We start from the raw sequence: 16,648 nt of genomic DNA, 5'->3' as shown, positions 1-16,648 counted from the left end.
CCTTACATTCTTTAGGACCCAGTGACACACCTGTGTGAAAGGCTAATTAATATGCAGCTCATTATGTATGTGGCACATTATCCGGCCTTTGTCTTCTCAGGTGTGAACACGCCTCCACGCATATTGCCTTTCCAAACAAAAGGTGTCTTATAAAATAGCGCTATACGCCTGCTAAAAAAAAATTTTTCTTCATGAAAGTTTTGCATGTTTAGCTAATAAAATATTAAAACTCAGTCAAATCAATATTTTGTGTACAGTTATCTAATTATGTCATCCAGTATCGTGGACTAGCTCTCTCTTGTTTCATCCTCTTCACGTCGGGGTCCTCATCTGCCTGTCGGGGGTTTATATATATATATATATTTTTTTTTTTTTTTTTGGAGTGGTGATTATTATATCTAAAAATAAAAAGTAGGGATGGCCCGATACCGATACTGGCATCGGGGATCGGGTCGATACTGTCCTCATATACTCGTACTCATAAAAATTCGCCGATACCACGCCCTGATACCACGTACATTTTGCGAAACGAAACTGGCCGCCGCGAGTGCTTTGTCGAGGTGAACTGAGGCATAGGGACGTGCACTCCCAACGCAAAAGAGTGCGGCGCGGCACTAGATCTGATGGCCGAGCGCGAGCGCGGGCGGTAATGCACTCACTCTGTGTGTGCGGGTTCCGGGAGCTTAAAACGATTCGCGGGACTCCCGCAAACTAGAAATATCTATGAATACAACATATTAAAACTAATAGATTTTCATTCATCTGTTGCAGAAAAGCAAGAAGAACAACTAAAACAAAATAGAAACGATTTACAGGCCAGAGTTTCTATTCATAACATGTTTGCAGCGTTGAGCGATGTAGCCAATCACAGACATGTGTGTAGATTTCTTGAACGCAATGGCTAATCAGAAGCATTTAAGATAGACTCCCCTCACTGCTCAAAACTTTTTTGTTCAGTGCTGAATTCTGTATGCTGGCAAATCCTCTCAGGGCCGGCGCTCCGCACACGCACATAACGCACTGCACGTAGGGCACCAAGTGCTTGGGGGGGCACCAAAAAATCTGGGTCGTGAAAAATCATCACAATAGGCTACTAGTATAAATAACAAATAAAATTTGTCTAAAGCATGTTAATATACAAAAGCAATACAAAAGTAATATAGGCCTAGACCGAATTAGTCGAGAAAAAGGTGAATCTCCTGTGCCAGTCTCCCTCTGGTGCTCCCCCTTCCCCACCTCCCAGTGGTCTGTTCGATTATGCCTCAATCAATGTCAAATTTGGCAGACAACGACCTCAGACATGGCCTCGAAAAGGCACCAAGAGTCGGGGGCGGAAAAAAGGAAAAAGAAGAGACAGCGGGATGATACTCGCGCGTCGCTTACAGGTAAGACAATGTTTTAAATAAAAATGTTAGTTTTGTAGCGCGGGCGCCCTTGCGTCGTGTATGCATGTCCAGGGGGGCGTCGCTAGTAGTCCAAATGTTCCGGGGCAGGCTTTTTTAGCCCTGCATGTTGAATCTTTTATTTTTACGGGGGTCCGGGGGTTTCTCCCCCGGGAAATTTTGAAACTTGGGCTGTTTAAGATGCAGTTAGTTTGTTTGAGAAGAAAAGGAAGACCGCTTAGATACGTTTTTTCGTTGTTGTTCTATGCGGATAATACGGTCATTTTCAAGAGGTTCATAGGGGAAGGCCCAAGGGCGACATCTGTTGGTGAAACTGCAATTAGAAAAAAAAACCCCACAATCTCAGTGTTTGTATATTTTCATATTCACAGAGTTGTCAAATTATTAGGGCTGGGAAAAGATTAATCGCATCCAAAATAAAAGTTTGTGTCTACATGATATATGTGTGTGTACTGTGTATAATTATTTTGTATATATAAATACACACACATATGCACGTATATATTTAAGAAATATTTGCATGTATATACTGTATATATTTATTAGGGATGGGCATTCGATTAAATTTTCTTAGTCGATCGTCGGGAGAATTAACGATCGACTATCGATTAATCATTCATATTTTTATATTCAAATTCATTATTTATTTTTATAAATTAAAAATGCAATGAAAATACAAAAATACAGCGCGTTTTTCCTCGATTAGGTCTTTATTACAAGATGATCAACTTGTGGCAGTAAAACTGGACGTTCGGTTAGGCTAAACTTGAAGATATATGCGCTGCGGTGCTCGGAAGCAACGGAACCTGCAGCTGCGAGTTGGCGTTCTTAAACAGAGACCCTCGTTTGTTCCAAAATAATAAATAATAAAAAAAATCATGTTAAACAATAACTTAACCAAAAACATAATAATACTTAGATCTGACAGGTTTTGTCAAAATGTAACTCAAAACTATCCAAGAACGGAGTCGAGAAAGAGCGTGAGAGAGATTAATTAGCCTACATACTGTAACAATCAATTCGGCTAGGCTACTTAACAAAGCCTCATAAAAAATAACTAGTAACTCACATACAACTTCTACACCAGTCTACTGATTTTGGTGAGAAAGATAAGCATGTTGATGACATGATCTGAGGTCAGACGCGACCGCAACCTGACCGTCAAGCCTCGTTTACACCTTCGCCTGGCTCTGCAGCGCGAGTCTCCACAGACTGCGCGCGCACCTCCCCAAACAGACGAGGCGTTTATACTCGACGCGCTCGCCTGTGAAACACCGAATACCGCAATGACGTCATTTTTGCCGCGCTCACCTTCGCGCTCGAGCGGACGCGTCGAGTGTTAACAAGGCTTCAGTCCAGCCGCTGAAAACACCCGCTCTGGGGGGACTGACGTTGCCGGATGCACAGGTACCTCCGCGCTAACTTGACCAGCCCGGGGAACACGTTCACTTTCCACTCACACTACGCAACGCAGCAGCATTAGTTTAATGATAATCGATAACAAATTAACGTGATCGACGAAATTCTTAATGATCAATAATCGATCGTCGATTAATCATGCCCATCCCTAATATTTATATATAATTTATATTATATATAAATTTAAATATTTTATATATAAATAACAAATATTTCTTAAATACATACATGCAAATGTGTATTTATATATATACAAAATAATTATACGCAGTACATACACATATCATTCATGTAGACACAAACTTTTATTTTGGATGCGATTAATCACGATTAATCTTTTCCCAGCCCTACAAATTATGTACAGAATTATTATATTGTGCCTCATCAGACCTCTTTTAAAGGTAAAATAGAGTTTTGAATTTTAAATGTTCCAGTGACACATAGGCCTATATAAAAGACTAATGTGTGCAATATTTCTGTATGAAAATATTTGTATGGGGGTGGGGGGAGTGTGGGGGGGGAAGGGGGGGAAGGGGGGGGGGGCACCACACCACACCACCAAGCATTTGTGCTTAGGGCACCCAAATGGCTAGCGCCGGCCCTGAATGCTCTAATTATAACAAACAAAGTGTGGATATTATGAAAGATTCATTGTGCAGTCAGCTTCATTGATAATAACAGATGTGTGAGATCGCGATGAACTGTCAGCTTTTTAGGAATTAGACTATTAAGGGAGCGCACTTTGGGCGCATTCAGTCATGTCAGACCATGCACGCAGTAACTGCTTGCTTTTATGTTAAATTAACAGTGGTTTGTGTGTTAATACATTTATTATTTTACTCATTATTATTTATTTTTAGACTTGTTAAAACAAGCAGAGAAGAAAATAAAAACAGTCTTCTAACCTGTGTTCTAAAATAGTCTTCTGTCTTCTTTTCTGGGAGCCTATAGTTACCTTTGCGGTAGAAATATCGGTATCGGTACTCGATATCGGCAAGTACACAAATGTAAATACTCGTACTCGTATCGGTTTGAAAAAAAAAATGGTATCGGGCCATCCCTAATAAAAAGCAACTGAATTTAATAATTTGGTGTCTGTTGTTAATTGTAACCTTTAATATAATAGTAATGTGTTAGTAAGGGCTCCCTATATAGTTTACAGCATTAGCTAAGATTAGCTAAAACAAATTATAACTGAATTTATTTAAACACAGAGACACATTTGTTAAAAGAAGAAAAAGAGTTTAAAAAATAAAAGAACCAGCAATTTTGTGTTTAGTTTTCTCCCTTCTTCTGCACTGAACCCGTACCGAACCATAACTTCAAAACTGAGGTACGTACCGAACCGTCATGTTTGTGTACCGTTACACGCCTAGTAACTACCTATCATATACTATGATATAGCCTGATTCATTGGACCATTGGGTCGGATTGCTTTTTCAACACAAGTGAACAGCGACCACCTTGTTTGGGCGATCTCTGATCGACTATTTTGGTGCGATCACACCAGGTTCTGAAACAAACGCTCTAAACAAGCCAGGTGTGAAAACATTTAAAACCTGTTTTATGCTTCTGCGTCGAATCGACGGCGTACCCCCGCAGACCCCTCTGCGTCGCCGCGAACCTCTCTCCGACCCCTCCGCCGTCGCTCGACGTGCACCTCCAAAAAATTGTAACAATGCATCGAGGCGACGCAGACCGCAAGGGCTGTGATTGGTCAGATGCACCGCGATGCAACGCAACCTGACGCAGAACCATAAAACGGCCACGACGCCGTAGGAGTGACGGCGTAGCTACGCCGTGGAGTTGACGCAGAACCATAATGAGGCCTTAAGGCTTAGAGTACCAAAATGTGTGACTTCATAACAGTCCATCATCTAATTCATTTATCTAACATTTACTGTCCAAAATGGCAAATCGTTATAAGGCAACCTGGTCTGAAAATTTTCTTTTGGCTGTGAACGCAAAGAGCAAATGCATTTACACATGCAAATACACACAATTGCAGCCATCAGTCATCTATCAGTTATTCATGGCCAGTGATCAAATCTCTTGCATCAGCTCTGCCTTTGGGTGAGAGTGACTGAGTCTTTCATTCTACCATGCTAATTCATTTAGCAAGCAACGTCACACGCGCACACACTCGATGAGTTGGGCTTCACTGTGGCGTTCCCTCCTTTAAAAGCCTCAGCGTGGTTTGCCATCTCTTTACACGCAACAGCTATTTCCCTAGCTCAGCTGTCACGGACTCCAGTATCATGTGAAGGGTGGAATGGGGAACTAAGATGACCCACGAGGCAGGTGTGCAAAATTCAAGCCCCCATCAAAATGCTAATGCCAAGATGTTGCTGTTTGCACTATCTGATAAAGTAAATAATGTAAAAAGCCATTATTAAACACTACGTGAAAGCAGATAATATAATGAAATTATTTCAAATTGACCGTTTAATGAATAAAACCAAAGCCACTTCTTGGTAATGCCGTAGGCAGCTGTTTTCCAGTCACAGATCTCTTGTCTGCTTCAATGGAGAAAAACTGCAGGCTAAGCTTATAGTTCAGCGACGTATTTCAATGAAATGCGACATCAATTTTTTTTACAGCTTCTTTAGCTCAAATTGTGCTAAAAAGCTGTATTTCCTCAGGTTGGTCTAGCTAATGTGCATGCTCTTATTTAGAGTTCTTCCACTTGGATCTGAAAACCGGAGGTCCCACCCGAGACCCGAGCAGGTCCTAGGTTATTATAATTTTGCATTTTTAAATTAGTTTTTATTTTAATATAATTTTCAATATAATCTTCCTATAAATTAGTTTCATTAACGGCAGGGTAGGTAGAAATCCCCCAAAATACTTTTTTCCAAATTTGTTTAAACTGTCTTTATATATCAATGCATAATTAAAATGTAAGTACTCTGGAAAAGAAATGATAAAAATCGAGTGTCTGTAGTCCTCTCAGGACTGCAATAAACACAGCTCATTATTCCATTAACTCCCACCCCCTCCCTTCTCGGCTCCTTCCAAAGCCACGCCCCCAAAACACATGAACGCGCGATCCATGCCGTTCGCTCAGCTGGAAGAGTCGGACGCGTTTACCAGCGCCGAGCAGAGAAGAGCGCAGTGCATGTAGTGACATCATGTCAGAATCACAAGTAATAAAATAACTAACTTTATCAGTATGAATATAAACAATTATCATGGCTGTTAGTATTCACTATCAAGCTCGCATATCGATACTGGTAAAGTTTAAAACATTTTACTAGCTCGTAACGGAATCAAACTAAATATAAGGCAAAGCTATAAATAGCTTCATTGATGCACGTTTGCCGTTACTATCAGTTATACTGTGATGAAGGTGAATTTGTAAGATTCATAACACAAGATTGTTTACAGATAAACTGAGTAACATACACTCAAACCCCTTCTCACAACTGCATTGCAGACACAAGATAATATAACACACACACACACAACATATATTGTATAACACATACAGATACAGAGTGTTGGGAAAGTTCACTTTCTACATGAACTAGTTCAAAGTTCAGTTCACAAATTTTAAAATGAACTAGTTCAGTTCATAGTTCATACTTCACAATTTTGAATTAAGTTCACGGTTCCAAAAAATGAACTAGTTCATAGTTCTTTTTTTCAGTATGTTGCTGCGAGCTATTTTTTTTTAATTATTGCCACAACCCATATACAAGCACAGACAGCGGTTATTTTATCGGCGGGCAAACTTTGCACAGAAATGTAAGATTTTTCCAATCCTCACCGACCTTGTCTTAAAACTGATCATACGATACAACGGCTCCTCGCTGCTTTGTCGACTACATGCTGCTTTTTGTTTTGATGAGGCATGCGGCGGCCTCGGTGCGACACTGGTGGCTCGTGTTGCCAGATTGGGTGTTTTTTTTCGCTACATATTAAGGCCTGTTTACGTGTGTTTTATCCGAGTTTTCGCCTGGAAGATTCTATAGAAATCTGGCACCCTATTGAACGAAGTTAAACTGAGAGAGCGTGCGTCCACAGACACCAGAATGAACGCGTTCACAATAACGTTCATCTGGCAGTAATACAGTACGTTCAGTTCACAGTACGTTCAGTTCACTCGTTCAATATGAACGAGTTCATGAACTATCGTTCAATGAACGCGTTCAGGCACAACACTGTAGAGCATATAACAACAAACCAAACGTGAAAAAATGGAGCAGGTAGAGTTCACGGTGAACATATGAACAAAGTTTAGGCAGTTTTTTCACGTTCTGGCTGTTCTGAAAGTTTTTTCAAAATGAAAACAGCAAGATTACCTGTCCAGCAGAAATAAAGCCATCATGGAGTCACTTTTCAGCCCCTTGAGATCCCTCAGTTGTCGCCACCGCTGGAAAGCCACGCCGATATTGACTCTCGTATGATTTCTTGATTTATCCAAAGACTTTTTGTTCATAGCCTTTTCAAAATATTGTCTTCCTTTGTTTAACTTGTTTGACTTCGCTGCCTCTATATGCAGGTACTGAGAATTTTGACTGTTCTTTCTCTGCCATAATTGTTATTACTAGCTTCCGTGCCTCTTCAAACCGGTGCGCGCATTTGGGCTGCTCCTGTATCAGCAGAGATGGTATCCATGATAGCGAGGGAGAGTGACAGTCGCCCCAGCCAATCATTTCTTTCGTCCCGAATGGAATAATGAGCTGTGTTTCTTACAGTCCTGAGAGGACTACAGACACTCGATTTTTATAATTTCTTATCCAGAGTGCTTACATTTTAATTATGCATTGATATATAAAGACAGTTTAAACAAATGTGGAAAAAAGTATTTTGGGGGATTTCTACCTACCCTGCCTTTAATGGTTTTGTTAGTTTTAGTTTAGTTTTTATTTTGTGAACATTTCTGTTTAGTTTTTAAATATTTAGTTTCAGTTTTAGTTAATCAGTCAGAGTTAACAGAACACTTCCAGTTAAAGACATTTAATTTCAGCAAAGTTTAACGTTTGCAGTTTACAGTTAACTCTTGTGCAAACCTCTTAATTTTTTTTATAATTTGTTTGAGATTGAACAAAGCAGCAAACAAAGGCAACTTAAAGTAAAAATTATTCATTCATACTCATCCATATTAAAGATATGCGTTGTATAAGAAAAATAAAAAAAACATGCGTATGATTATTATGATTATTCTTATGATTCTTTCAAACATTATTATTGTATTGATCCATTTATGCTTTTTGTCTATTCCATATTTTAATATAATATACTCATAGTTATACTCATATTTATATTCATGTGTTCTATTCAGACCAGACATTTAGTTTACTTCTACTCTGACCAATGTGCATCTATTTCTGGGCTAGACATGCTATTTGTTATTTCCGTTTTCTGCTCAGTGTGGTGTCCTGTCTATTATGCAAGTTATCTTGTTTAGTTTCACACGAGATGGTTATCTTACTTAGAATTAAGGTACAGTATTTGCGTAAGGTCTATACATGATGGAAATACTTATTTGGACATTTCTGCATCTTAGGGCTGGCTCACACAGAAAGTGGTTTTGCTTTGAAAAAGCGAGATGCGGCCAGTGGAATGGCTAAAAAGCGCAAGGTCTCGAGACACGTATTTTAAAAGTTTAACTTATTTTAACTTGAGTGTTGCGTTTCTAGAACATCGTGTCATGCATGCGACGCTGTAAAACACGGCATTGGTCATACATGTCCGTCTAGCGCGTGTTTACATCGAAAAATAAAGTAGCGCAGTCGAATGGTAAAACGTGATTTATCCGGTACAGGATGAGAGGTTATTCATTAAGAAAACAATTATTTATTTTTGCTAATTATTATTTTATTTCAATGAGTTTTTCAGTAACTGTTGTTAGTTTTGTTAAGTTTTAGTTTTTCATTTGTGTTAAAATTTCTATTTTATTTTCACTAATACTACCAATAGTGTTAGTCTTAGTTTCAGTTTCCGTTTACGAAAATAAGGTTCACGTTCAAAACCTTGAAAAGTCCCTCGGACACGGGTCGAGTATAATATTAGTATTAGTAGCCTCGGGTCTTGGGTAATTTTAAATAAATGTGCTTTTACTGAATGACCTGAGAAGAGCCAGATTCTTTTAAAATGTCAACTTTCCATTACACAATACGCAACACACTGAGGGTCAAATAGTATCTACCACTATTTAAGTAAACATAGCATCTAACACCATTTACACTGGAGTCTGAATCCTGCCTAAAAAAGTTATTTAGTGTATTTAGATGGTTACTACATAAAATATGACAAATATGCAAATAATAAATAAGCTTCATAGCGGGTTCCAAGTGATCAAGGGCTTAGGCCGTTCCCTTAAGACACTAGTGGGCACTAGCAGAATGCAAGAAATGTATATCAGAGTTCATGAGCAGGCAAGTCAGCGAGTGAAGGGCATATATATAGAATGTAGCCAAGGTTTGGCTGAAAAGCATGACCCTGTCAGTCCCTGCTGGTTGATGGGGGTTAAAATTGTAACAACAGTTTAAATTTCACATGACAGTGATAGTTTTCAGCTTGTTTCACTGCTACAATAAGATGATGACATGTCAAAACCCCATGACTTAGAGTAACCACACTTCATAGCCTCAGCCCTCAGAGGAAGATTATAGACTCAGATTACAGCACAGGAAATGATTGAGAAAGTCAGTCCGCTCCACAGGCTAGTGGCTATTGGTGTATTTATGACTTTGAGCTATTTACAGATACAGAAAGAAGCTCAGCATGAAGTTACATGACTTCGGAGTCGGGCTGCCCCAGACTAAAGATTTTTCTAGTCGACTAGTAGTTGTTCATTTAAGCCATTAGTCGACTAATAGCACGATTATATAAATTGAATTACTTAAATATATACAGAGGAGAATACTAAACCATAATGGCTGTTTAATATATATATATATATATATAGGCATAATATAGCCTATTCCGCGCTCAAGTGCAAGGATAAAGCTTGCCACCAGGCAATGGCAAAAGTAATGATTATGAATGTGTAATGAAAAAAATAGCAAGGACACATTTTAAATATTTATTAATAATCTAGTGTTTTCTGTGTCAGTTTTGGCTGCAAAGATCAAGTTTACGATGCTGACTCGCCATCTCCGCAGAATAGTGAACGCGCATATAGAGAGAAATGCACATTTCATACAGATTACATAAACAGAGTATTTATTTTCAATTTGTAATTGTTTTCGTTTAAAAGTAGACATGTCAGGCTTTCCATAGATATATTTTTTCATGTTTGTGAGGCAAGTATACGTTAAGTTCATTTATGCAAATGCAAAAGCACATCCTGTTTGTTTTCTTTGATTCACAAAGGCGAAACATTTTCTTGTTATTGTGAGTTAATACCCTTTACAGTTGATTGAATGATGCATTACTCTTATCTGTATGACCAAAAATGACAAAGTATTTTAAGTTGTTTCCACTGTTGGCAGTAAAAAATGTAAGTTAGCGTGTCATGCAGTAAAGAGCGCTATATTTTGGCTTCCACAAGCAAAGACGATAGCATCCACTAGGGCTATGGCGGTGGCAGTTTTTTACCGGCGTTGCCTGGGGGGTGTTACACACACGCACGGACCTCAATTAAATACATTTTGAAATCAAATAATAATAATAAAAGAGGCTCAAACATCCATTTTGTAACATACATGCGTGTTTATTTAATCCCTTCCGTCAGTGAAACATCACACTAAAGCCTGTATATTTCCACACAATGATGCGTGATATAGCCTACTGCTCTACACTTTGAGAGGGATGTGGGACACGAGCAGGAAAGAGACCGTCAATCTCTTTTCTAAAATCTTCATGTTTTCTACTTGTTTTAAAAGCTCTGAAGAGCGAATTTTATCTTCCACAAGGACAAGACATGTCAGCTGTTTGATTTTGCGCTGCCAGAGAAAGCGAAACTAAAATCACCCGCCCGAGTGAAAACCGCTTTACAAATAATCTTGACACGTCTTACCAAGTATAATAACAAGCACAGACTGTGTTAAAAAGAATTTGCTGTCCAAGTAAAAAGGTAGGCTATCTTTCAGTAAAGAATGCAAATACATGTCCTTCTCAAAAAATTAGCATATTGTGATAAAGTTCATTATTTTCCATAATGTAATGATAAAGAGTCTTCTTTCCAGACTCTGGCACCTTGATTTCCGAATGACAAGCAAAATTTGCTTTCATCCGAAAAAAGTACTTTGGACCACTGAGCAACAGTCCAGTGCTGCTTCTCTGTAGCCCAGGTCAGGCGCTTCTGCCGCTGTTTCTGGTTCAAAAGTGGCTTGACCTGGGGAATGCGGCACCTGTAGCCCATTTCCTGCACACGCCTGTGCACGGTGGCTCTGGATGTTTCTACTCCAGACTCAGTCCACTGCTTCCGCAGGTCCCCCAAGGTCTGAAATCGGTCCTTCTCCACAATCTTCCTCAGGGTCCGGTCACCTCTTCTCGTTGTGCAGCGTTTTTTGCCACACTTTTTCCTTCCCACAGACTTCCCACTGAGGGGCCTTGATACAGCACTCTGGGAACAGCCTATTTGTTCAGACATTTCTTTCTGTGTCTTACCCTCTTGCTTGAGGGTGTCAATGATGGCCTTCTGGACAGCAGTCAGGTCGGCAGTCATGATTGCGGTTTTGAGTAATGAAACAGGCTGGGAGTTTTTAAAAGCCTCCGGAATCTTTTGCAGGTGTTTAGAGTTAATTAGTTGATTCAGATGATTAGGTTGATAGCTCGTTTAGAGACCCTTTTCATGATATGCTAATTTTTGGAGATAAGAATTTTGGGTTTTCATGAGCTGTATGCCAAAATCATCAGTATTAAAACAATAAAAGACCTGAAATATTTCAGTTGGTGTGCAATGAATCTAAAATATATGAAAGTTTAATTTTGATCATTACATTATGGAAAATAATCAACTTTATCACAATATGTTAATTTTTTGAGAAGGACCTGTATATTAGGCCTAATTAAAAGCGAACCAAAGGAAGAAACATTTATAATCCTCTGCGAAAATGGGTGAGATGGGAGTGAAGATTTGGGAAAAGAAACAAGTGATCCATTTCCAGTGGAATAACTAATGGAATATTGTTAAATTCGCTGATAATTGGGTAACCGGATCGCAAAACAGAATACAAAGCTGACAAAGGTTAAAGTTATGGGCTCACGCACAACTCTCTCCTTCGTCATGAATCCAAAACGTTTCCATGGTTGCGATGTAACATTTAATTGCTAACCTATTATTTCTTTTGTAAACAGAGCTTTGTGCTTTGTGCTTCAAACAATATTTATTGTTTGAATTTTGTTAGAAATTGACAGAATTTGAAAGCTGAGACTTAGTTTCATATCAGAAGTAACAAAGCACAGAGCTTATTGTGATTATTGGATCATAGGTGTGCTACAAATAATGTTTGGTTAAGTTTTTTTGTTCATGCATCAACTGAAAACAGCATAGCAAAAGGAAGATCGATTAAAAATGACAAATCGATATTGTCAACCCAGCCTTAGCATCCACACATCTTTACCTGTTGTAGCTTATTTACATTGTGTGCATCAAACAGACCCTGACATTTAGCGTCTGGACTGGATCACGATGACCGATTCAGTTCTATGCCTCAGAAAGCTTTTAACCTTTTTGGACTACTACTTCATGTAAATCACAGCCATAGCGCCGATGAGTCTGGATCAAATTGCCAGATTGTCACTTTAGTGGCCTGGCAGAGGCTAAACAGAAACACCTCCAAGCTCCTTCGTGAGATTCAAAAAGATCTTAATCAACTCCATTTTCCTCCCACGGCAGGCACGAAAGGCCATGTGGCATGGTCATTGGAGAAACACAGTCAATATAAATATACACAGACATTCTTTCCATTTAACTCATAATTAAGGCATCCCAGAATGTATATGATTTATTTCTGTGTGTATGTCCCCTACCTTTTATTAGCCTAGTTACGACTTTTTAGTTGTGTTAGTTAATTTCTTAGTGCTTTTATTCAAGTGTAAGAATATATCTATATCTCTAATTTCATATCTTCCAGCCATACCTTCCAAGGTATCAAAATACTCCTCTTGTTGCGCCTTATTTAACGATGATAGTATGTTACGATAAAATGTATTATACCATTTTTTTACAATCCTTTGGAGAAAAATTACCAATTCTGACACTATCATAAAACATGCAAATTAGGCTGTAAGAGGGAGACAAAGAAACTCTCTCCCGCTAAAAGTTCCTAACTACTATTGGACCTTTCACCCAAAATAAGAACCCTTCAGGCTCACGAACCACGCAATGAGGACCTACCCACACACATAGGCATTCTTGCTCAGCACTAGAGACCCATGCAAGTATTATTTCTGGCGATATTTAGATGTGTTTAAGATTGTTTACCTCTACCGTAAGGTGATTTGATTCTTTGCTGGCTCTCAAAGCTTAACTGTTTGTGATATTTGCCATTCTTTGATCTTCTCTCTCTCTCTTTCTTTACTTCTCATTATTCTTTATATATGTATTCTTTGTTTAAGTGTAGTCGTATATATTCAAAGTTTAATATATTAAAAACCATTATACGCTTGATCGTCTCTGTTGCTGCTCACCGATCATAGTCAAATGTTTGATCTTTAGCTACAAGCTTTTATACTGTTGAGTACTTTAGTTAGTAATCTAATAGAACATAGAAGTTATCCTTCATGACCAGAAGAATAACCTTTCTTAAGTGCTTTACTGCGGATCGATTGGTCCTGCCTTGATCGATTGCTCCTGTCTGCCTTGCTGCTGGTTTGTGTCTATCACATTAATCTGACATCGCTAGGACAACACGCTACTATCTCGCTAGCCTATTAACCTGCCATCCGTGCTTGCCGTCTTTTTTTTTGCGCGTGGGCCTTTTACAAGTCTATCAAAAAACTGTTGTGAGTAGGATCAGTCAACAAACACGGTGAGTAATGTCTTCTCCCGTTATTGTCACTTGCACGTCGTGTCACATGTATAGCATAGTATTCTCTGTCAGTAATGAGGGATTTAAATGTGATAAATGCAGGGAGATAGTCAGGCTGACGGAGAAGATTTCAGAACTAGATACACGCATCCAAACTTGAATTGAGGATAGTTAGAGTGCAAGGGCTTTAGATACTGCTTTGGATGCGACTAGCCTAGTAAACTCTGTACATTTTTCGGTTCCGGCTGAAGAGCCGGTGCAGCAGGGCAACTTGGTGACCGTGAGACGCTGTAGTCGTGGGACAATACACTGCTCTTCCGTTCCGATTACAACATTAAACAGATTCTCCCCCCTCAGTTAATCACCCACTGAGAATCCTGTTGAAAGTGCCCTAGTTATTGGCGATTCTATTACACGGAACGTGAAATAGAGACACCAGCCACCATAGTCACATGTTTGCCGGGAGCCAGAGCACCTGACATTAAAGCAAATTTAAAAGTGCTGGCTAATGCTAATCGTAAATTCTCTAAGATTATTATTCACGTCGGCACTGCAGATAAAGTCCTAATTTTTGGTGATTTTAACCCTCTGGGGACTAAGCTCTTTTTGGTGCATTTTCTCTATTTTTACATTTGGGGTTATAAACTATATGTAATGGAGATGGAACACTATGTGTTTGGTATCTTTGGATGCAGAAGACATGAATGTGTAAAGAACAATGAAAAATTTAACTTTATTTACAAATAGTCCAAGGCGTTTTTCTTAGGAATGCTTTCTCCTCGTCACTCTCCAGTAATTGTTCCAGAGCTTGTTCCACTGTAAATCGATTACTGCTTGCCATCATAAAAGTGCTAAAACAATAAATAATGCTATAATTGTATTTGTATATATAAATATATTATAATTGTTCTGTCTCTCTCTCATCTCTCTGTGCGCTCTCGCTCCATAAAGCCTTGTTTATACTCAAGGGCGCGTCCGTTCGCTTTCTGTCGTCTCTGCCACTCAACGCTGTTTGCGTAATAGCATATCACCCCTTGCAAGGCTACAGAGTCCTCCGATTTGCTAGAATACGTCATGGTAACCTTCCTCTGATCTCCGGTTCCACCTGACCAAGTGTCGAGGTGTCCATGAGCAAGACACCTAACCACAGCTGCTCCCGACGAGCTGGATGGCGCCTTGCATGGCTGACACCGCCGTCGGTGTATGAATGAGTGAGTGAATGGGTGAATGCGAGGCAAATATGTAAAGCGCTTTGGTGGCCATTGGGTCTGTGAAAGCGCTATATAAATGCAGTCCATTTACCATTTATGTACTTATTACATCATAAGGATGGCATCTACACTAATATTAGTCTCTCTGTTTATCCCAAGGTTTACCACAGTACGCCATATCCAGGCCGTATCCGGATCTGATGAAGGACCTGCGCCTGGACACAATGACAACGCAGTCCTGAAGTGTCACTAGTCTCTTCCCTGTGGAGGCCTCCTTCCCTTTACCTCTGTACAGATAAACCGTTGTCGGGATATTTCCGGTTCATGTGGCTACGCGGAAGCAATAAATAATTCTTTATTATACATTTTTAAAGCCAGACAAGAAGTTTGTTAGGGTTTGGTTTGTAAAGAAGGACTACACGCCTGTGCATATATATATTCAAACGCGCATAACTATAGACTAAACACGTGATGCGCATGTGCACGCCGTCAGCGTTTTAGCAAGTTTGCGTTTTTGAGGTTTGCACAGATTTGCTTTTCAAAAAGACGACCAGATTAGTCAATGTGAAATTAATTCTGTTAAAAGTTATTCTGAAAGCTGACCTATTCTATCTATATATTCATAATTAATTATAATCTGTTGTAATTATATATATATATATATATATAGGTATAAATACATGGGCTATGTAGGCTATGTATTCCCTTTTTTGTGCGATTTAAATATTTAGTCAATAATTGATCATAACGAGTTATGATTAATTATATAGATTTCCCTTTTGAGCTAATTTGCTACAGACATTATCAAAATGCACCAATTTTGGTCAATGATTTTGGCCCATCAAAACTGCTTTAGCCGAACCTGAAAATTCATTTTCAGCTGAATAAATTTCAGTGCTTCACTGCTCAAAATAACTTTGTTAATTAATAATGAAAGATTCTCTGTTGTTTGACTGTTGACTTTTCTTTTCAATTCTGTAATTTTCCAATTCAACATCATTTCTGACGTGGTCAATTACAATATCCAATACTGAATTTTGCCCAACCCTGATCAAGAAAGACTGAAACTCACTCTCTGGCTGTTTCTCATTGGGTGTGATGGAGCGCACAAAGTCCTGTGGCGTCATGTAGACCTCTGCATCTCCGTGCTCACTGATGATCTTCAAGGTGGCAAAGTAGCGAAATATCTTGTCTGGTGTAGAGTAAGCTCTGATCCGGTTCTCATACTCCATCACCTGTATCAAACAAACAGAAAAACACACTTTTCAAACACAAACAAAATAAATTCTGGGAACTACTTTTTTTCCCCCTTTTGTCTTAATTTTCTACTAAATAAACTAAACTTTTACCAAGGTAACAGCATTCAGGTTTTTTTTTTTTTAATTGGGTAGTTTTTATCGACAAGTTTCCGGGGGGCGCTCCGTGTCTTGATTATTGTCTTAAATCCAGGTAATTTGTTGATGAAACATTGATTAAAATTAAGATACAATTAATACAAAACGAAATTAACTTTAAATAAAGGCTTAGTGCTTTCTGTTTGAGGTCTCTGTGAAAGTTTTAAAGCAGTCTTTTAGTGCCGCTTTTAAGGGAACTGTCACGTCCGTAACATTGTTTTTTCCTCATAAGTGCGAATATGAAAAATAAATAAAATGAATATTTTATGTTCCGTGGAGAGCCAACCCTTCTT

General features: G+C 38.9%; 1 protein-coding gene across 2 annotated transcripts in view; it reads right to left on the bottom strand.

The window, feature by feature from the left end:
• Window positions 1–16,648, bottom strand: part of micu1 (mitochondrial calcium uptake 1) — a 104,132-nt gene that overhangs the window by 50,389 nt on the left and 37,095 nt on the right. For both annotated transcript variants that reach the window (XM_077246665.1, XM_077246674.1), the window contains exon 4: window positions 16,034–16,196. In XM_077246665.1, the coding sequence (XP_077102780.1) occupies window positions 16,034–16,196 (163 nt within the window). The remainder of the gene's footprint in view (window positions 1–16,033; window positions 16,197–16,648) is intronic.

Source organism: Siphateles boraxobius, unplaced genomic scaffold (genome assembly GCF_051911475.1).
Source record: "Siphateles boraxobius isolate OS27281-9 unplaced genomic scaffold, OSU_SipBor_1 104, whole genome shotgun sequence".
NCBI lineage: Eukaryota > Metazoa > Chordata > Actinopteri > Cypriniformes > Leuciscidae > Siphateles > Siphateles boraxobius.
Note: the sequence above shows the minus strand (reverse complement) of the source record. Positions and strands in the feature narration are given on the sequence as shown.